The sequence below is a fragment of the Nothobranchius furzeri genome, chromosome 7, assembly GCF_043380555.1.
Source record: "Nothobranchius furzeri strain GRZ-AD chromosome 7, NfurGRZ-RIMD1, whole genome shotgun sequence".
Taxonomy (NCBI): Eukaryota; Metazoa; Chordata; class Actinopteri; order Cyprinodontiformes; family Nothobranchiidae; genus Nothobranchius; species Nothobranchius furzeri.
Window position 1 is genome coordinate 70306530 of NC_091747.1, and position 23962 is coordinate 70330491.

Consider the following 23962-nt stretch of genomic DNA (forward strand, 5'->3'; position numbering starts at 1 on the left):
ACTGCTGCCCCATCTACCAACAACATCAACTACACTCAGCCACGCTCCATCATGGGTGGAGGAGGCTCCAAGACCCCTGAGCCCGTGTCACGCCGCTCTGAACTCTCCATTGATATCTCTTCTTCTAGCAAGCAGATGGATAACATCACCAGCCCAGCTTCCGCACGGTTTGTGAGCAACAGCGCCCTGAAACGCCCTGAAGTCCTGGGTCACTCCAAGACCCCAGAGATGGGCCACAAGAGGGAGGTGACTTTTGCCAAGACCCTGGCTGATTCCCCAGTGATGCGCCGTAATGAGGGCAACAATAACAACAATGGGATTGCTCGAATCCCTGACATCAATCACACTCGCAAATTGGAACCCCCAAGTCCCGGGGATGTCCGTAGACCTGAAATCAACATCACCAAAGCTCCTCCAGAGAACAACGGTCATCACGCAGCAGTCCACCACCCCCACCACCCCAACCCACACCACAACACCATTGTCACAACCTTCCGCTGCTCCTCACCCAGCCATGTTGGACGCAAGTCCCCTAACCCTGACAGTGAGTATCACAGCCCAACACGCGTTCTTTGATCACCCATCACCATAATGTCTAATACATGCAGGCACCAATAAAGGTTGGTTTATGCTTGACGCATTCACTTTCCGCGCGGTGATGCGGCTCGTAGATGGAACGCACTTCACATCTCGCAGTGTTTATGGTTCCTGCGGCTCGTCTCTGCGGTGAGCCAATATTCTCCCAAACTGAACAGGGCAGCATGGAGCTCTACGGCATGCATCCAACACTAAACTGTAGTAGAAGTAGAAATGACTGTTTACAACATGGCATTCCAGCATTTTTAACAGCGTCCTCGTCTTTTCCGACAGTGCGAGCTATTTCTCTCCAAGAATTATTAACAACATGTTGATCACGGTGATCTCTGAGAGCTGAATCATACAAATGTCTGTATTTACGAACCTCTGCCGTACTAGTTCTTGCCGGTCCGTCATGTTTTTCCTCGTCCGTCCGTCCGCGCGTGGTTAGAAATTTTCCGAGGTGCGCGTTGCGGAAATCTTGGGCCGTGCGGAGGCGCGGTGGAGGGGCGTGGTTGTTAAAATGACGCAAAATGACGCAACTTTTCCGCGCGGAGCCGTGCGGACCTCGCGGACTCGTCAAGCATAAACCAAACTTAACTCTGTGTAAGCTCTCTGAGGCCAGAAGTTTAGAGAATAAAGCAAGTTTTGTTTTCACAAAGTTTAGGGTTTTTAGGCATTTATGTCAGATGTCTTTTGTGATATAATTCGGTAAAAATACAGATAATTCAAACGTGTCTACAGCTATGCAGAGTGAACATTTGCCGTGTTGTTCTTCTTTTACTAGACTTCTACCGTTCACTCTGACATGCTTTCTGTCACCTTCGATTCTAAGAGTTTGTCAGGATGGTTGGTTTCACTTTTCATCCTGTTCCTCGTAGACCGCCCACAGGTCGTTGATGTGATTAATTAAACTTTAGAGTTTCTTGGACTTGGATACAATTTTGGATGTTTTGCTCACAAAGTTAGTTCTGATTTTAGCCTTATATCCTTGTGATTCATTATGGTAAAGGTGCAGTTCACCAACAAGCTGTAGATAGATGGTTGGAGGAGTTCCTCTGGGAGGATGTGTAGGCACCATTCTTTTTTCATGGCTGTTCTGAGGCTGAACTGTCAGTGAAGTCCAATCCCTTGGCTATGTTGAAGCTAGCTTTGTTTTGCAGGTTTGCCATTGAATCTTTAGCTACAGTCCATCTCATCACATTCTGGAATTTACACCAACTGACATCGTAGAAACCAAGGCCGCAAAGTTTGGGAGACTTAACATTTGTCTCTGGCTTCACTCCAGGTCTCATTTTCTAGACTTCCTTTGCTTTGAACTTTCTCTTGAACCTGATACCCTTTCCTGCACATGCACTCACACCGTTAGACCAGAAGGAACCAAATATTAGATCTATTACCTAAAAACAAGCCAGCAACAGGAGCAGCTTGATTAATCTAATGTCTGCACGTCTGCCAGTAATACTAGAAACCGCGTCCTCAGAGGCCCATCTCTCTGCAGATGGTGAAAGCAGACTGACTGTCTGTTTTGGCAGGAATCTGTTTCTTTTGTTAATGCTGTATTAAAGCTGGGGTGGTTGTTCTGATGTGATGAAAACCTGATCTTGCAGAACGAGACCAGCAGGGCAGCTGGGCTCTAATTAGCGTTAGGAAGGCAGTGAAACTTTATGCAGCAGAAAAGGGGAACTTTTCCCCCCTCTGGGTTACATTAGTTTGAGTTCGTATGATAAGAATACAACAAAATACAACTTATTTTAAAATCTGTAAAAGTACTGAGGAAAGCTGCTCATTTTAGAGAATATTCCAAGTTTCTTCTGGTTGGACTTGCTGTTATGTTGGTGAGATTAGATTTTAAAGTAACCAAATAGGTTGTTACCAACACAATATCATGGAAGTCATTGATTTGTTCAGAAATACTTTGACAGATCGGAGATTAGGCCAATCGAACAAAGGCACATTTTGGGAAGTAGAGAAAATGGCTGCTTTATGTAAGTATTTGCAGGGCTAAATTCAATTCAATTCAATTCAAAAATACTTTATTAATCCCAGAGGGAAATTGATTGCTGTAGTAGCTCAGAATAATAATAATCAAGTCATCAAAGAGTTGTTGTATATTACAATGGCTGTTGGCAGGAAGGAGCTCCAGTAGCGGTCAGTGTTGCAGCCAAACTGAAGAAGCCTCTGACTGAAGACACTCTTCCGTTGTCGGACAGTCTTGTGAAGAGAACGCTCAGGGTTGTCCATCATTTTCTTGATTCTCTGGAGAATCCTTCTTTGCATTATCTCCTCCAGCGGTTCTGAAACTGCCAAAACTCTGGCTGAGTCTTTGAAAGGGCTTGGAGTTCCTCCATCTTGTTGGCCAGTGATCTCACATTGCCCATTATGATCGATGGAAGAGATGGTTTGAATTTCCTCTTTCTCTGTCTCCGTTTTGCTCCCGCTCTGCACCCACGCTTCTTGTGTTTTAGCTCATTTGGGATTTGTGGCTTCAGTTGAGGTATTATTTCAGCCTTTCCAATGTTAATCAGCTGCTCCCGATTGTAAACCAGCTTGTTGCCATGGTTACGCATCATAACAAATGCTCAAAAAGTGAAAAAAGTTAAAACATAGCAGTAAAAATCCTCCAAGCTTCACAGCACCAGAAACAGAAAAGTAAAATGTCCAAAAAATACAGTTTTTCTTGAGAAACTAGAAGTAAAGATGCCCAAGAAAAGGCAAAACTTACATATAACCAACAGAGCTACTCCAACATGCAGCCACCCAGAGCAGCGCAGTTCCGGGGGGAAAAAAAAAAGGTGTCACATGTAAAATAAATAGCTGTTAGCTACTACCAGAAAGCTGTAGAATGGATAAATCACAGCTATTAACCACAGCACGAGGTATTTTGTGCTTATCTTCTGATTAAATGTAAACTCCCGCTGATTTCAGGCGATTTGACCTTACGGAGTTTGGCTGAGTTGCACTATTAGTCATGTTGGATGAAATGCTTCATGTTATCGTTTAGCAGATGTTTTGCTGTCACACTGTGAACAATACTCCAGTGTCTCTGCCTGTCCCTGTTCGCCTGTGCTGCAGTATGTCACGCTGAGCCCGTTGTGTGTTTTTAATGCATCTAACCATAAATCTCCCATCTGCGTCTGAGTTTTACACGGTTCTCCTCGACATCGTGGGGGGTTGCAGCTATTTATTTCTCCACAGAGAGAGGCTCAGGTAGAGGGCTAAATGAGGGGTCACCTGGCTGGAAGACCTGAGCAGACACACTCAGTTCAGCTCGAACTCAAGAAAGCTGTTGTAGAAAAGCCAGGTCAGCTGCATGGCAGGACAGGACGTGACACTAACACTCAGTCCTGCACGTCTCTCTCTGAGACAACAGACAACTTTATCGTAATTACAGGTTTACCTGTTGGTTCTATAAGGAATCATAACTGCTATTTTCCATTATTCTGAGACTGTTTTTAAATGTCTTGCCTCATATGTTGCTTTCCTGCCCAGTCAGGTTTTCCATAAGGAAATGACATCACAAATTGGTCATGCTCACACACACACACACACACACACACACACACACACACACACACACACACACACACACACACACTCATAAGCACATAAGAGCACGCTGCGCTTCCTTCCGTGTTCTGTCGACTGTGGTGGTTTCCCCTGCAGCGTGACCCCTCTGCAGGCCACTTCCGCCCTCAGGGGTCATGTGATACAAGTCAGGCGGCGTCCTAGCCCATGCTCCTTTCCACTTTGATCTAAACTTTACAGAGGATGAAACACACTAAGGATGTTTACATGGGAAGGTCAGCATGAAAGGATCTGTAGATAGATGGATGGATGGATGGATGGATGGATGGATGGATGGATGGATGGATGGATGGATGGATGGATGGATGGATGGATGGATGGATAGATAGATAGATGGATAGATAGATAGATGGATAGATGGATAGATGGATAGATGGATAGATAGATAGATAGATAGATAGATAGATAGATAGATGGATCTTTTATGAAAACCATTCAGCGTTTCAGTGGAATGGGAACACTGGAACGGTAAAACCACCAGCAGGTGACACGAACATGCTCTGTGGGGTAATGTAGACGAGCCCTCCCCTGCAACAATGCTGCAGACCAAGCAGCAACCATTCAGGAGAAGCTCCAGGAAAAGCAAGGAGACCCCCAGGCGGTGACCTGGCCTACACATTCTCAAGATCCCAATCCGAATGAGCATCTGAGGGATGCGCGGTGACATGTCCGATGTCCACAACGGAACCCAACGCGACCCAAAGAATTCATTACCAACGTCCTGTTAGAGGATAACTCAGGACCTCTGTGTTTATTCCCCCAACAAGGCAGCACAGATGGTTTTTACTCTGCGACTGACTCGGTGCTGAAAGACGATAGAGGAAGTTTCTGCCGTGGCTTCAAACCAAATATGTAAGAGATGCTGAACTGCTTTCACATACAGGAATGATGACAATAAGATGTGATTGTGACACCAGGGAGGAGCCAGTGGCTTTATTCTGACTGGTTCCTGCTCCATCTGGTGGAGCCAGACAAGGAGGCGTTAGGTGATAACGCAGCTCACCCAACACCGGACAGACAGCTCTAATAAAGAACTCCATAAGCAGAGGACGCCTGGGCCAAAACAACAATCTTCTTATCACTTTGCAGGCACTGCTCCCTCTAGAAAAGCTTTGTCTTTCTATTTATTTTCAGCATTTTTCCACTGTGAAGCCAAATGAAAGAAGAATAAAGATTTCGACATGGAAGACGAGTCTAATTTGATGCTTAAGGTTTTGAAACCCCACGAGACAAGATTTTCCTTTTTGTGGCGGCTGGACAGACTAGCAGTGGACCATAAACAGCATCCTTATCGGTAGGAAGGGAGATGTGGAAGGTTATCACCGCGATCAGGTCCAGAAACCTCCTTCTGCGGCTCCTTTGGGGTTTATAGTGACAAGAGAGGAAAAAACATCAGAAATAGTACTTTAAAGCAACAGAGGAAAGGAAAGATGAAGGAAAGGCTGAAATATGTTATGTTTTTTAGATGAAATGTGTTTTTAAAGGGGTCATTTTTTACAGAGCCACTGTGTTGTTACGGTCCAGAGCCAAGACAGTATCCCCGTTTCCACTGGGAAGAAGATGCTTCAGGCAGAGCTGGAAAATGTCTGACAATAGTCCAGACAAACAGACGGTCTCGGGCCACGTTTGTTTTATAACTGAGGTGTAGCTGTGCCGGTTGAAAGAGCAAGTGAAATCATTTGTCTTTAATCTGGACTGACCTTCTGAGCTTACCGGAGGAGCGACCTGTGGAGGGTGGAGGGTGATTTGTCTCTGCCTGTCCACAGGTCAAAAAACACACACACACACACACACACACATACACACACACACACACACACACACACACACACACCCTGAGGCAGAGGCATATCCGAGGTCAACCCTCTCCCAGTGTAATTACTCTGGACTGATCCCAGACCGTTATTCAGTGCGACCTGTTGGCTAATTACTCAGGAAAAAAGTGAGAGACAAAGGAGAGGTTTCTGCCCATGTGCTCGTGAGGACGAATGTTTGCTGAAAAGCATCAAAGACTGGAGTGTTTTTGAGCTCTTGAAGAAATAAACACCGACCTGATGATGAGTTCCTGCTCGCTGATCACTGATCAGCTGTTCTACTGCCACTAGGGATGGGTACGTTTGACATTTGAATCGATCCGGTACTAATTCCCGGTACCTACGAATCGATACCGGTACTTAACGGTACCAATTTTCGATACTTTTGAGTGTTTATTATTTGAATTCTCTTTTATAATTAAATATATTTTTTTCTCAATATATAACAATATTTGATAAATATCACGATAAATAACATTCAACTGTTTGTATTTTAACATCGTCCTTGCAGTTTTATAAGCTGATAATTAAACTGAAGCAAACATCTTTACTGTGAACTAAATTTACTGTGTATCTTCATTCCTTTTGCCGTCTTTTTTCAATTGATTTTTCCTACTGGGAAGTTAGAATTTCCGAGGAGAAAGCGAACGCACCATTAGCTGATAACAATGGTGGCATAGGAAGCTAACATATCAAGCTAACGTTATCTTAAACAGTTTATTTAGCTGCTGGAGCAGATTTAAACGATGATGCCTCACATTTAGGTCGTTGTCACTGGTTTCATCTTCACCCAATCACCCGTCACATTTAGTAAAGTGAAGCCAAACTTTTGAGCACGTTCATGTTCTTCTAGTCGGGAATTCGGAGTTCCGAGGAGAAAGCGAACGCACCATTAGTGAAACGGAAGCTAACAAATCAAGCTAACGTTATCTTAAACATTATATTTACCTACCGGAGCAGATTAAGATGAGGATGTCTCACTTAGATCGTTGTCGCTGGTTTCATCATCACCCAGTTACCCATCACATTTAGTGAAGTGGACCCAAGCTTTAGCGTGCGTTCTTTCTACCATGCTGCTCTGTTTACAACTCGCTCACAGCGACCGACGACATAACGCTCTAGCGCATGTGCAGCTGTCTTGGCAAGCTCTCGTTGTGAAGGACGGGTACCGAAACGAGGCACCGTTTCAAATGACGTCAATCGGTGCTCGGTCGGTACCTTAAAAAGTACCGAATTCGGTACCAATCGCTAATTGCCACCAGAACGATTCACACATAAAGTGGGTCTAAATTTGTAGCCTGAAGCTGTTTTAAGATGATGGCTACACCCATTGTTCATCTCTGTATTTAGTAGTCCTAATCTCTATTTCTCTGAACAGAAGCTGTTCATGAAGTCCTCTGTGGTGAAATTATTCATAACTTTTTACACAAAAACACACTTCAGAATAACAAAAATACCATTTCCCCCAAACTAAACCACAGTAATGGGACAGTCCATGTTTTATACGTCACCTGTGAGTGGTCATAATGTTGTGGCTGGTCAGATTAGGATGTTCATAATAGAAAATCTTCTAAATAACACCGCCTTTGTAATTTCACAAGAAGATAAAAGGAGACAGGCTGAAGTTCAGTAACACATCCAGGTCTTGTTGTGGCTGGTGAACGTGTGATTGGTCCACACGATAACAAAAACAACATATTGTTTTTGTGCAGGAATGCTAATTGTTTAACACTTTCAATCTAATTTAGCTGCTAAACGATGGGCTACTCCAGTCTGCTGCGTTTACCCTTATAATTATAAAAATGCCCTGAGAGGAGATCAGTGATCGGCCCTTACTAGGTTCATCACTGTCAGGCTGCCTCCCTGGGTAACCACTAGGGGGCAGTGATAGACTACAGCCGGTTCCATGATGACGTAAACAAAGCTGAGTCACACACACACACACACACACACACACACACACACACACACACACACACACACACACACACACACACACACACAGAGCGCCCTCTCTCCCAGATAAAGCTTTCGGAAGTAGACGTTTACTCTGAGTATCTGGGGGAAGTCAAGGGTTAAAGAAGTTTCCCACCACCATCCCTCTCACTCAGTAAGCCATGTTTTCATTCAGTTTCCTGTCTCTTCTGTGAACCGCGACACAGATCCTCGTTCCATTCCCAAACCCTTTAAATACTCCACACCCATCGGTTTGGGCTCATAACTCTTGGCAAAAGCACTTTTTTTCATTCTGAGGTACAGTTAATCATAACTTTGGACCTAAAGGTTGTAATCAGATTACTAGAGTAGACCATGCTGGGGGACAAGGACACGACGACTGCAACAGTCTGAGCGGGGCTTGAACCTGCAACCCTCCAGTCATGAGGTGGACACTTAACTCTTTTGCCACTTCTGCATGTACAACAAACACACACACACACACACACACACACACACACACACACACACACACACACACACACACACACACATACATACATACATACATACATACATACATACATACATACATACATACATACATACACACACACATACATACATACATATACACATACATACATACATACATACACACACACATACATACATACATATACACATACATACATACATATACATATACATATATATACATACATACATACATATACATATATATACATACATACATACATATACATACATACTTACATACATACATACATATACATATATATATATACATACATACACACATACATACATACGTACTATGGCAGGATAGGGGCCACGAGGGCCTGACGAAACAAACTGAGATAACGTTTAATCTCCGAGGACATTATCTTCAGTTATCCGGTCGAGCTCCATTTGAATCTCATTTATTCGGTAATGATGAGACTCCGGAGAGACCTCTTCGTTCAAAAAAGTCACAGAGAGCATGTAAGTTTGCTTTAAAATAAAAAAGAAGCTAAAATTAAGTTTGGTGCTTAAACAGAAAAACAATAACTCTGAGAAATGGCTTTATACCTTAATAATGCATAGAACTTATATAGCGCTTTTCTAGACACCCAAAGACGCTTTCACACACACTCACATTCACACACTGCTAGTGATGGTAAGCTACTTGTAGCCACAGCCGGCCTGGGGAGGTCTGACAGAGGCGAGGCTGCCATTTAGCGCCGTCGGCCCCTCTGACCACCACTAACACAGGCAAGTTGGGTGAAGTGTCTTGCCCAAGGACACAACAGCAGGGTACCCCTGGCGGGAGCTGGAATCGAACCCATGACCCTCCGATCATGAGGCAACCCGCTCTACCACCTGAGCTACTGCTGCCCCCAGACACACTCCGGCTTGTTTGCATTATGTAATGATTAAATGACGTTTTGTTGTAGAACGATTGAAGAGTTGAGTCAGCGTCAAATCTTTTTTCTTCAACATTAATGAAGTCATGAAGTTTATCCCCTTGGTGTGTGTGTGTGTGTGTGTGAGAGAGAGAGAGAGAGAGAGAGAGAGAGAGAGAGAGAGAGAGAGAGAGAGAGAGAGAGAGAGAGAGAGAGAGAGAGAGAGAGAGAGAGAGAGAGAGAGAGAGAGAGAGAGAGAGAGAGAGAGAGAGAGAGAGAGAGAGAGAGAGAGAGAGAGAGAGAGAGAGAGAGAGAGAGAGAGAGAGAGAGAGAGGACACCCAGCTGGCCCTCTCTCTAACATTCCTGCCATCTGTTGAAACGAGCATCTGAGGCAGCAGACACTCTTCATGTGACATCATTTACCAACAATCTAGCTGAGAGTCTCCTTCCTTCACGTGGATCCAGCAGCTTACGGCCAGTGGACATCAGAATAAAACCTGTCAGCTGATCTGTCCAACAGGCCCATCTGCTTACGGCCACCGCTGCTCTTCTTCCTGTCTCCGAGGGTATTCAAACCAGTACAACCAAACTTTTATGTGTAATTGATCCAATTTGTATTTGAGTTTAGATTTTAGGCCTTAACAACTAATAAAAGGTGATGCAGTTGGTAGCATTTGGGCCATTCCCATCTGTACCGGGTCGGCCCGGGCCGGGTAGCCCCAGTCGGCCCCAGCCTGGCCCGGTTGATTCCACACATCTTGTCTTAAGCCCATGTGGGCTGATTCTACCCACCAATCAGAGGCTTGCTCTAATGGAAGGTGTGAATTTGCTGTCAGCAGTGGGTGTGTTGGCCCTGGTCGGCCTGAAGCAGACCCCCTCGAGAAGAGGGCTGAGAATGAGCCTTGGTTGGCCCGGAAAAATACCAGGCCACCCAGATATGTAAACAACCTACGCTACCCGGCCCGGGCCGACCCGGTACAGGTGGGAATGGGGCTATAGTTGGCCCTCGCCTCTGGAACGAGCTGCCAGAGGACCTCCGGGCTGCAGAGAACGTTCATGTTTTAAGTCCAGGCTCAAGACCCACCTATTTAGATTCGCTTTTATCTAAATATTTACTACAGTTTTATTTCTCCTTTTACATGATTATATTTTATTGCTTGCTTTGCGTGTTTTATATGATTATATTTTAGCAGTTTCATTATTTAATATTATTATTTTACTGTCTATATGATTTTATTTATTACTTATTTTCTAACTTTTGTCATTTATATTAGCTCTTTTATTACATTTTTACTCATTTTAATCCAGTATTTCCTCTGTAGGGGCCCTCTGCCCCGGGAGCGGTGGTCGACTGCAGCTTCCTGGGCGCTCTATAGGTGGGGGGCTATGCTCCCCCTCCACTGAGCGCCCTGACTTAGTGTGGAAGACCTGATGCTGCCGGGGCAGACGGCTCCTCTGATGGCGTTTCCTTGCGTTAACTTACTTGGCTCATCTGGACTCAGCCAAATATAATTTTTACTTGTGTGTGTGTGTGAGTCTGTGTGTGTGTGTGTGCGTGTGCTTGCATATGTCTGTTAATGTTTTTAACCTGTTATGGGAATCTGGGGTCATTTTGTAAAGCACTTTGAGTAGCAGTTTGTTTGAAAAGCGCTTTATAAATAAATTTGATTGATTGCACTTTGTGATGAGATGTATCTGGTTTAAATACCAGCTTCTCTGTGTGCAGTTAGCATGTTATTTTCCCACACGTGTGGATTCTCTCCCACAGACCAAAAGCATAAATGATACAGGGAGCCTGAGTCTCCTCCCTTTCCGGTCGGCTCACGCGTCCCCAGAGGAATGAAAAAACAAATCAACGGGGCTAAAAGAGCTACTTTCTAATCCGCTTTGCCTTACGGATGAGAAAGTAGTGATGATGGGTGTTTCGACCACGCCTGTCACGTACTTTGAGATTTATCAGCTTGTAAATGTTCATAATTAGCATGACTGCAAATCCGACGTTGGGAACCTAATATTTTTTATTTGTAGCATTTTTACCAAACCACAGAGGTGGCTTGAGTCTTAAGCTGGTAGCAACTCACACAGACACTGCAGTGTCTGCAATGGCTAGCGAGTGATATTTATGTTGTGACAGGGATTTGCATCGGGATTCGGTGGAGTTTAGATATTCAAACTGAGACTTATGGTGTTTTTTCCTTCATCAGTGTGATAAAAGATGTGTTGGTGGCAGGGGCGGTTCTAGGCCAAATTTTCCAGGGGGGCCACAGTTCCAGGGGGGCCACAGTGGGGCCAGTATTTTTTCATGGGGGCGCAAGAAAAAAAGGGAAAAATTAGTGCAATATCAAAATTCTTTTTTGTCGTCGCCATATGACTAATTTTGTGCTTGTGCACAATTTTGCCAAAAGGAAATTCATTGATGTCAGGAAAATAAACTCTATTGCTTTCCTTCGTCGCTCAGCGTCTTTTCCGTTAGTCGTCCTCAAGAATTTCTTTGGGTCCCATTTAAACTATTTTTAATCTTTTATTCAAAAATCCACCGGGTAAACAGTTCTGTCCACAGAGTGTGCTGCGCTCTAAAGGCTCTGTTTGAAACGCTGCAGCGCATTAGTTCCCGTCTCCGAGGCAGCGCGGGGAAAAAAAATCTGATCTCTTCAGCACAGGGGCCATAACAGGGGCCAGGGCCGGTTCTATAGGGGCCCAGGCCCCTGTGGGCCCCTGTTTAAAACCGCCAATGGTTGGTGGAGTTTAGAGACAATCTGGTGAACTTTCTCCTCTAGCTGGAATGACATTAGGTGGATGTTGCCCAGCAGACGGCCCACATCAGCACCCCTCAGGAGAGAGGGGGGCAGACGAGGAGGTGAACAAGGGCAGGGACTTTAGCGAAACAGGAGCGTCTGTATTTAAAACACCAGTAAAAGTCGTCTTTGATGATCTCTAGAAGCAGAACTTTTCCTTGGTTGTAATTTTCTTCCCTGATTTTGCACTTCTGTTGGAGATAATTAGCACGATAACTCGGTCAGATGTTTCTGCAGGACGTGCAGAAACTGCACCGACGGGTTAAATTACAGAGCTGTTTCCGTCTTCTTGTCTGTAGTGGTGTTGAGTCATCCTTTTCCCTGTAGATCCAGGGATTCCCCAGGAGGCAGATCCCAGATCCAGGGAGGCTGAGAGTCCAGAGCCTCATGAGCTAGATCTGGTTAGCGAGCGTGTCGACAACCAGGAAAAAGGTAGTTGCTTCGTTCATCCACGGCTGTGCTGAAACAAAAGAGACAAAAGGGTTGTTCCCAAGATGACTTCTATGTGCAGTGAGACTTTCAGCAAGTGCGACTCCGTTTGTGAGAATCTTTTCGGTTGTCTTGTCTGAGGAAGACCTCGGCTGCATGGAAGTAGGATGCTGCTGGTTTTCATCAAGTCTGAAGGCTCCATAAATCCTCTTCAGATGGGGATCAGGGGAATGAATGGACACAAACATTTGAATCCTGATGTTTTCTTTTTGTTTAAACACATTATCATGGGTGCCGTGGTCCACGTCAAACACGTCCTCTAAGACATTTCCGGTGGTGTTTCACAGAAACCTTCACGTAAACCTACAGCAGTTGTAGTTTCTCCAAGCGTTTCTAAATCCTCTGCCTGCTGCTGGAGGAAGGTCGTCCAGCTGTGAAAGCTTGTCCTGCTTAACACAAACTGGAAAATATCGAATGCAAACTCTTCCTCAAGAACAACCACCACAGAATCTGCTCAACCGGATTATTTTCTTTGGTGTCATCTTAGAAAACTGCAGCAATCTGATAAAAAAAAAGCAAACTCGGACCCAAATCCTCGTCAGTGATTGTTTTTACTGACTGAGCAGGGCGCGAGCTTTGACCCGCGGAAATGTGGGGTGATTTAATCCTAAATGGAGCAAGTTGAGTTCAGGGGGCCGTTGTGGGGAGTCCTCACTCATCACACATGTTGTCTCCATTTGCACCACGGGAGGGGGGGGGGGGGGGTATTGCAGCAGGAAGACTCAGCTGTCGTCCCTGTAGATAATCCAGATGTCCGTCCACTTCCCGCTTCTCCTTCTTGTGCTTTAGTTTTCCACCCATCCCCACATGCATCTGCTCCGCCTCCTCCCACTTTATCTCTCTGTTCCTGCCCCCCCCCCACCACCACCCCCCCCCCACACACACACACACACCCCTAGTCACTGAGTCCTGAAGGCTCCAGAGCCGTAGAGGTGACTCCATTAATCCATTCCTTGTGTTCTTTGCTCTGATTGTAGCAATCAGCTCTGACCTTTGGGCCAATCAGAAAACAGTTTCGTCTGTAAGTAAGTAAGTAAGTAAGTAAGTAAGTAAGTAAGTAAGTAAGTAAGTAAGTAGGTGTAACGGAATCAAAGTGATGTAACTATCTAAAGTTGTATTTTAATACACTGTAGGTAGTTCACTTTTTATAAACAGAAGAATAGGCTGTTTTTATCATCAGGGAGTTTAATTAAACACTCTGTATTGACTTTGAGACAAGAAATGAGAGAGAGATGGGATCGTTTGAGAATCTTTAATTTCTGAATTATAAATTCTAAACAATCTACCAGGACTAACTCTGTGATGAATGAAAATGGATTCGGATGTTGTGTTGGTGCGTGTGTGTGTGTGTGGTTCAGATTCTCTAGGCTGACGTCAAAGAATCTGGTCGTCTTTGTTGTGACTAGATATCACGAGGCTTATAAAGTGATGACATGAGCCGCTATTTTGCCGTGTACGTACCCAGTGGGGGTCTCCCAGGTAGATCAGGAAATGCCAGGTCTGGAGACCTCGGATGTACGATGGAGCTGTCGGTGCAGCGATCACAACGTTTCAAAGCCCGTCTGGAGGGTCGACCCCGGTACCGTTCGTCGGCGTCAGCAGGTGCTCTTAATTTGAAAGGACGTCGTCTGGTTGTTAAACGACGAAAATCTCCCGCTTCACAGTTCTTAGTTTAAAGAAGAAAACACATCTGGCCAGGCTGTGCTTTTCTTTAGGATGGTGGTGAATAGAACTGAAGTCAAAATGGAACTGACTTAAAATGGCGTTGCCTTTTTTTATATCTCTGGATTGTTGATAAGTTGTAGTAAAGTGGATTGGACACTTGAAGTCAACACCAGATTCTCCTGCGGCAGCCGAAAGCTCTGATTGGTTGGAACAATGTGTCATGCGTTTCTATGGAGATGAGGATCAGTATGTCTGTGCCGTAGTCCTGTTTTCATTAAACATAATTCATGACATATTTATTTCACAGATCATTCACTTGATTATTGTTGATAAACATCTGTTTTGCTTAATAATTTTAATCACAAATAAAGTACTTTGATTAAGTAAAGTTTCTTCTTCTCCTTCGGACTCTTCTCCTGGAATGTAAACAGTCTGAGGAACACCCGACCTTGGTTTTTCTACACGGTGTTATTGTGCACAGGGGGCAGCTGTATGGAGTTGAAAACAATGAACTTCATAACCTTACATAGGTAAGTAGGTAAGTAGGTAAGTAGGTAAGTAAGTAGGTAAGTAGGTAAGTAAGTAGGTAAGTAGGTAAGTAAGTAGGTAAGTAAGTAAGTAAGTAAGTAAAAGTTTATTTATAAAGCGCCTTTCACAGATATAAATCACAAAGCGCTGTGCAACATGATAAAGATCACGGCAAATACCTCTAACCAATAAAAACATCTGAAAAACAATAGCGGTGATAAACGTAGAAAATAAAATCATGAGTATAAACAAAGTGAAGGTGTGAACCCGAACAAAGCCATCATTCTGAAACATTTAGGGAGGGAACGCCTGGATGAAAAGGTGAGTTTTTAGATGATATTTAAAGACCTCTACAGTTTTAGAGAGACGGAGATTTGAAGGTAGACTGTTCCAAAGTCTGGGTGCAATAGTCTGAAAGGCCCTGTCCCCTTTGGTTTTCAGTCTGGTTCGAGGAACAGCCAGGAGGTTTTCAGATGTGGATCTAAGGTTCCGAGAGGTGGTGTGTGGGGATAAAAGCTCAGATAGGTAGCTTGGAGCCTGGTTGTTAAGAGCTCTATAGGTCAGCACTAAAACTTTAAACTGACTTCTATATTCTGCCGGGAGCCAGTGGAGGGACTGTAAAACCGGAGTGGTGTGAGCTCGTCTGCTGGATTTGGTTAGGAGTCTGGCTGCTGCATTTTGGATGGCTTGAAGGTGTGAGAGGGAGGTCTTGCTGAGACCAGTAAAAAGAGCGTTACAGTAGTCTAAGCGTGATGACACAAAGGCATGGATGATTTTTTCCAGATCTGCAGTAGAAACCAGTTTTTGGTAGCCTCCAGGATTCCAAGCTTGGATGTTTTCAGCTAAATGAGTCAGAAATTGTAAAGAAAACAAAAAGAGGAAGTGAAATCTCTAAACTACAGAAACAAAAGGATCTCAGAGTGTTTCCTCTGAAAAAGACAAGCTGCTATTTACTCTGAGCTTGCATTAGGAGCCTCGCATCCTTCAGCATGCCCGTCTTACCAGGCAGACGTCTCGTTTGATCTTCCTTTCCCACAAGAGGCAACGCCAGTTTAAGACAGGAGATTCATGCTGAGAACATTGTTTACAGGGTGGTGAAAACTTCTCTGTGGGACATGTTGGGGCTTGAGTTTTCTGATTGGAGGTGCAGCTGGAAGCACTCGCAGGAAAAAAGGTTGCAGGTTCAAATCCCAGCTGCTGCCTTTCCACGCTGAGTTCTTCCTGTGTAAGTGTGGGGCTTCTCCTTCATACAAAAACTTGTGTCAGCGTGATTGGAGACACCAACTTGTCGGTAGGCGCGAGTGGGAGTGTGTGTGTCCCTGTGAAGGACCTGTCCCACTGAACCCTGGAGTTAAGCTGCAGCTGTTACACACCTGCTTAGACTCTGTCAAAATCTGGATGGTGGGAGCTTTCTTCAGCTGAATGAAGATAAGACTGAGATCCTCATCTGTGCCCCAGACAAGCTGGTTCCCAAAGTCAGAGACTCTCTTGGTCAGCTTGCTTCTCACACCAAACCTTCTGTCAGGAATCTTGGCGTGACCTTTGACCCAGCTCTCACCCTGGATTCTCATGTCAGTTCTCTTGTTCGCTCTTCCTTCTTCCATCTCAGGAACGTTGCTAAGCTGAGTCCCATTCTGTCCCGCTCTGAACTTGAGACAGTTCTCCACACCTTCATCTCCTCACGCTTAGACTACTGTAACTCTCTTTTCACGTGTCTGAGCAGAACCTCCCTGAACCGTCTACAGGTGGTTCAGAACGCCTGTGCTCGGCTTCTGACCAAGTCCTCCAAACACACCCACATCACCCCGCTTCTCCTCCAGCTTCACTGGCTGCCAGTCAACTTCAGGGTTCATTTCAAGATCCTGGTTCTGGTCTATAGGGCCTTACATGGACAAGCACCATCTTACATTGGTGATCTTCTTAGTCCCTACACCCCCAGCAGGTCCCTGAGGTCCAGTGACCAAAGCCTACTGGTTTTGCAGCACCAGGCTAAAGACCAAAGGTGACAGATCATCTGCTGCTGTGGCCCCCAGACTCTGGACCTCTCTCCCCCTGACCCTGAGATCAGTGGACTCAGTGGTCTCCTTTAAAAAGCAGCTGAAGACTCACTTGTTCAAGCTGGCTTTTGGATGACCTTCTTCACCTCTCTCTCTTTATTCTGCTCTCCCCACCTATTCCACCTTCCTCAGGATCCACTGATTTCCCTCTTTCCTGTTCACTCTCTCTCTTTCTTAACATTTTTTTTATCACAATTGCCCATTTTTTGCTCATTTTAAATATATTTTTAAACATTTTCTAAATGTTTTTTTTAATTTTTACATTTTTTGTTTTTGTGAAGCGCCTCGTGATTTTTATCTTGAGAGGCGCTATAGAAATGATACCTTCTTCTTCTTCTTCTTCTTCTTCTTCTTAAGCAGTTCAGATTATAGATGGATGGCAGAAACTGACACTGGATCAGTTTTCCAAGCCGCTGTGTTCTGGGGCTTTTAGGTGTGTGTGAAGTGGATTTTCTCAGCGCTAAATAAAGTCTATAATTAGTATGAGATGTTAGCAGAAATCACCTGACACACACACACACACCATTTTCTATATCGACTGTCAACCAAACCACAGCTGAGTGTGAAGATGTCATCCAACTCTGACAGGAAGGAAACGTTTCTGCTCAATGTTATGGAAACCTCTCTCTGACCTTCAGCCAGCACTCCGATAGGAAAATATGTAGATTCCTATCAGCGACAAATAAGTCACTGACTTCTTCCCGTCCCACAGATTCATCGTTGATCCAATCCTTCGTTTCACTTTGATCATTACATTCACTCCTTCTACAGATTTCCTTGCATGTTCACTGTTCTGTGGTTGTTCTGGGAAACAGGAAGCAGGACTGATAGTTTTCCAGGGAACATTTGGGATTTAGAAGCAGTGTCATCTGTCTTTCCGCCAATATTACATTTACTGCAGCTTCACACCGTAAAGGCTGGATTTGCTATGCTGCTATGAAGTTTTCTCTTAAGGAACAGCTCAGATGATTGAAGCTGGGTTAAAGCTGCTGTAACACATTTGGAAAACAAGTTAGCTTAAAACATTTTTATGCCTCAGCAACATTCTAACCTAACATAGCTATAAATACATTGTGGAAATAAAAAAAATAACAATACTATTAATAATAAAGTGGTTCTCTTCAGGCACGCAGATAGGGAGGGGGACGGGGGGGGGGGATCCGTCCCCCCCAGATTCAGATCGACCCCGATTCGTCCCCCCCAACTAATGCCAGAAAGAAAACAAAATAGGAGGTTAAGCGCTTGAAGCTCCTTTTTCCAATTACATTGAATGCAGCATGACGTAAACTCCAGAGGCACCAAAGTGGTTGCTGCTAGGATGCAGGATGAAGCGAAAAAGGCAAGCAACGATTACTGCGTATTTATAAAAGACCAACACTGTAAGTAGGCGGGACCGATCTGTCTGTTTATGCGTGTTGGTTCTAGTTTCAGTACGTTGTTGTCAGTGTTGGGACCATGGACGTAATTTTCACTTTAGAAGTGGGGGGGACACGGGGGGGGGGGGGGGGGTATCTTTACAGTATGTTCTAATGGGAAACAGGCTTCAACACAAACGGTTGTTTTCTGCTTGGTCCTAGAGCTCAACCAGTGTCAATTTAATATAAAGTAATATTGTTTTTGGATGGTAAAAAGTGCAGGGGTCAAAACTTGACTTTGGAAAAAGTGGGGGGGACATTGCCCCCCTGTCCCCCCCGCAAAAAAAAATTACATCCATGGTTGGGACTTACTTGTTACAAGCGCCAAAGCCTCATTGCTGACTTTAACAAGTCTCATCTACAAGTATGATCCCTCATGAAGTTACTACTTTACACCAGAAGATAGTGGAGATGTGGAACCTTCAGGCTGAGCAAAGTTTGGGAGTTTTTAGAGTTTGAAAATCGCCTCCCGCCGAGAGGCTCCCAGTCGGGGAGAGGAGGAGATGGGCGCAGCATGAAGAGCGCAAATATGAGATAAAACGTATGAATGCTGGCAGGTCTGGTCTTTGTTGACTGATGACTTTGTCTGGTCATGACTGACTCTGATTATGAAGCAGAATATTGACTCTGATGAAGAAATTCACTCATCCAGCCGGGAAGGTTGAGCTGCTGCAGCATCAGACAGCTGGTGCTGCACGAGAGGTGTGTGGAGTTTACAAGCTCCAAACGTTGGGTTTGATGTTGGTTTAACCTTCTCTGGGACGTGATGGATGTAGAAATGATGGTAAAACACCGCTAACGTGACAGACGTAACGACAATGTAAAAAAAAAGCAGTAAAAAAGAGGCAGATGCCGATGTGTTATGTGTGGAAGTCAAGTGTGCCACGTAATCATAAAAAAAGTAAAATATAAAATTCTAAGAGATTTATATATTTATATATAAATAAAAACTTTCCAAATATAATGAAAATTTCTAAATAACAACAATACGAAGGAACATCTGTTGGTCAGGCTGAAAAGTTTGGGAACCACTGCTCTAAGTGATAAGTGAATATTGTTTATTATATTTTATGTGCAGTTTTTTTAGAGCTATTCAAATGACTGATTTGGATAGTGTTGATCAGGCAGAGCTTTGTTGCCAGCATTCCGTTGCATAATGGCTTCAAACACGTATATAAAAGTGTTCGTTTTTACGTAAACCGTTGGATGAAATTACACAAACTGACTGAGCTCTAGTTAAGGTGCTTGCAATAGTGTGTGTGTGTGTGTATGTGTACGTGTGTGTGTGTATGTGTTTGGGGGAGGGTACATTGGACCCCCCCCCCCCCCCCCCCAGTTTGAAAATCCTATCTGCACCCCTGGTTGTCTTGCTTTGTCCGACAATCTCCACCAATAACACGACAGAAAGCAACTTTTGGGCTGTTGGTCTCACCAGACCACAGCACTTCCTCCACTCATTACCAGTGCACAAAGTGCCCCAGACAACATAGCTCCTAGGATCATCAGGGCACTCAAACTCCTCCACCACGATAAGGTGACGGTTCAAGGAGGAAGGTAGAATGTAAAATCCACCTTAGAGAATGGAATTGATGTCTGTGGATGAGCGGTGGCATGTAGGTCAATCTGTTGGTGAACACTGACCATTTCTGGACATTACAGTTACTAACATTACATATCATCATCATCAAATCATGCATGCAAATGCAAATCATGCATGCAAATGCAAATCATGCATGCAAAAAAAAAAAAGCTATAGGAAATGTGCCATGTTTAGGTTGTCTCCCATGGCAGCTGAATCTCATTCTCCTAAGCGTGATGCTAAGATGTGTTTAGTAATAAGTGAAGTATTTTTTTCTTTTTCTGTATATATATATATATATATATATATATATATATATATATATATATATATATATTATGTGTATATATGTATATATATATATGTGTGTGTGTATATGTATATATATATATATATATATATATATATATATATATATATATATATATATATATATATATATATATATATTATGTGTATATATGTATATATATATATATATATATATATATATATATATATATATATATATATATATGTGTGTGTGTATATGTGTATATATATATATATTATGTGTATATATGTATATGTATGTATATATATATATATATATATATATATATATATATATATGTGTGTGTATATATATATATATATATATATATATTATGTGTATATATGTATATATATATATATATATATATATATATATATATATATATATATATATGTGTGTGTGTATATGTGTATATATATATATATATTATGTGTATATATGTATATGTATGTATATATATATATATATATATATATATATATATATATATATATACATACACATATATATATATATACACATATATATATATATATATATATATATATATATATATATATATATATATACATACACATATATATATATATATACATATATATATATATATATATATATATATACATACACACATATATATATATATATATGTGTGTATGTATATATATACATACACATATATATATATATATATATGTGTATGTATATATATATATATATATATATATATGTGTATATATATATATATGTGTATGTATATATATATATATATATATATATATATATATATATATATGTGTATATATATATATATGTGTATGTATATATATATATATATATATATATATATATATATATAGTTTTGGCAATGAAACATTTAGAAATTATGTTCAAATAAGAAAGGTATGCATGCTATTTCCTAATTAAACACTCCAGGTGAGGAATCGTCATGGAAGAGTTGCATTATCAGCTGGATCTAGTTCCATACTGGATTTAAACTGTCTAGACCAGGGCTATTTAATTCAAGAGCCAATATCCAGCAAGTGTTGGTGGTTTTAATGGTTTCTCTTCTCCGACACACTAGATTCAGTGGTTGAATCACCTGTGCAGCAGCTCACCAGGCCAGAATGTGATAGATACCGGCCCTCCAGGCCTGGAACTGCTGGCTAATGCAAACCTGCCATGCGTGTAAAGCAGGGCTATTCAATTCCAGGCCTGGAGGGCCGGTATACAACACGTTTTAGTTTTAACCTGCATCAACACACCTGATTTCAATCAGCAGGTGATTAACAGGCTCCTGAGGAGCCTGATGAGCTGCTGCACGGGTGATTCAACCACTGAATCTAGTGTGTTGGAGCTGAGAATCCACTAAAACGTGCTGGGTACCGGCCCTCCAGGCCCGGAATTGAATAGCCCTGGTGTAAAAAGCATGAAATGTTTTATATTTATTCAGGTTTGAACAGTTTTAGATTAATTCTGGAAACGACTAAAATAAATCTTCCTTCTGATTCTCCAAACTGCGATCATTCAGACTGCAGGGAAGAAACTGATAATAATCAGAGAACACAACCCCCCACTTAAAAATCCCAACTCTCTCTTTAAAGACACTTTGGCTTGTTGGGAGCCGACAGATGGGAAGACAGATTACAAACGACAGGCTCCATTAGCCCTACTATCACAACAACTGGAGAAACAGTTTTGGGCTGAAGCTGGAGGTAAGATGAGGCGCCTAAAAAACACAAAAAGAGATATTTTTGTGTTTTTATGTTTAATAAAAAGGTGTAAAAACTGTCAGTTTGACCTGTCTAAAGTCAGGAAAACAGCAGCATCTCACATGGAAGGAACTCAGGGGCGTGTCCAGGGAGTGGTCTGGGGTAGCACATGCCACCCTTGGAATCTGATTGGCCACCCCAGGTGCCAACACACTGATTTATCTTTAAATAGGCTTTTCATTGTCCACAAAAGGCTTGGGGGTTAAAAACAAAAAAGCATATCCATTGGTGCCACCCATGCACAAAGTTGTGCCTCACCTGGCCACCCCATTTTAAAAGATCTGGACACGCCACTGAAGGAACTGCTGATTACTGAAGACACAAACAGTAAGAAAACAGTGAAAACTTGTTTTGTAGTACTCTGACTTGGTCTGTTTAGCATTTCTGTAAGAAGTTTAGTAAGTGAACGGGTCATGTGGGGCAAACAGTGTCATATTACACTGTTTATTTTGTAATTTGGTCCCAGTGGCTTTATTATTTTTCTCTTTGTTCACAATTTATTCTCGTCCTCTTGGCAAAAGTAAAATTGGTTCTAAAAGTGTGACATCAACTCTTTGAGTTAAAAGAAAATGAAAAGCAGACGTAGAAAAGAAAGAGCAGTTCAAGCAAAGGACAGTACTGTCTCTAAAGGGGCATTAAACAGATGTGCAGAGGAGAATATCCTAAATGACAAAGAACAAGCATGCTAGAGTCGACCGGAGCAACATGGTGAGGGCACAGAGGCAGAAAAACGTCGAGGCAGCAAGAAAACTGGAGGTCAGCCGGTCAACTTTAAACTGCACCTTGGGTTGGGGTCAGGGGTTTGGATTAAAATCAGATGTAGATAAAAGCTCTTTAGGCTGTGCTGTTGGTGAGGACTGGGTGAGCTTTGTATTTTAATCCCTAACTTTGTTGTCTAATATTCTCAAAGAACGAGTTGTTAATGACCTGCACTTACTGAGTCAGAGGACTCCAAAGCGCTCTACCACAGGTAATCATTCACCCTTTCACACACCAGACCAGGGGCGGATTAAGGACTGAAGAACATCCGGGGCTTAACACGCGCACACACACGTGACACGCACTAGTCAACATCATATATATATATATGTCTTGTACCACATAATTTTTAATCTGAAGCTACATATTAAGCATATTCAGGGCAGAGTATTGTTCCTGTTAGTGTTTAGTGTGAGATGATAGTAAATATTCCCTTTCTTTCTCCAACAACTTTACCTGATAAGCTAACTTTAGGCAAACCAGCAGCACAACAAATATTTTCAAATAAGACTCACAAACCTGAGTCAACACCAGTCTCATCAAAGCTGGGGTTCTGTCGCCGTACTTTTGGTCTAAAAAACGTCCTTATGTCCATCTTCACTCATGCGTTTCAGGCAGAGAGTGCAGAAGAAGCCGGCTGCTGAAGGGCTTCTTCTTCTTCAGTGGTGGAGGCTCAGGCAGGCTGTATACAAACTACTGCCAGCTGCGCCCTCTCTGTTGGACTTTGGTACTGCATGTTACTTCCGCGATTTAGATCCGGGGCTTTCTATGAAACATCCGGGGCTTCAGCCCAAGTAGCCGGGCCTAACGCCGCCCCTGCACCAGACCCTCTAACCACCAGCAGCAGAATATGTAGGATGTTGCCCAAGGACACACTGGCAGACACGGATGGAGCCTGGGTTTCTCATAACGCCCAGTCACTCACGAGAGGGTGACAGGTGTTGCACACTCTCCTTTACACCTTGGCCCTAAATTGGGTTATGGAAGAGGTCAAGCAGTGATCAGGTGAGAGACACCCTGGACAGGTCTCCAAGTCCATCACAGGGACAGATGAGAGACATCAGACTCACTCATACCTATAGGGACGATTAAAGCCCCCATTTAACCCAACATGCATGTTTATGTAGGAGGCAGCCAGAGTACCCAGAAGAACCCCCAGGAGAACACGCTAGCGCCATGCAGAAAAGCTGCAGCTGGGATTCGAACCTGTGGCTTTGTTACTAGGCAACAGTGCAACTGCACCATCATGCAGCTAAGGGAACTAATC

At 43.1% G+C, this 23962-nt stretch overlaps 1 protein-coding gene across 6 annotated transcripts in view; it reads left to right on the plus strand.

Annotated features, from left to right (window-relative positions):
- The window catches only part of septin9b (septin 9b), a 140003-nt gene that overhangs the window by 67814 nt on the left and 48227 nt on the right, over positions 1 to 23962 (plus strand). For 5 of the 6 annotated variants that reach the window (XM_054751778.1, XM_054751780.1, XM_054751779.2 and 2 more), the window contains exon 2: positions 1 to 544. This exon is cut by the window's left edge and continues 131 nt beyond it. In XM_054751778.1, coding sequence (XP_054607753.1) covers positions 1 to 544 — 544 coding nt within the window. Of the gene's footprint in view, positions 545 to 21661; positions 21880 to 23962 lie in introns of those variants that run through there. The other variant, XM_070553669.1, reaches the window with a different exon arrangement.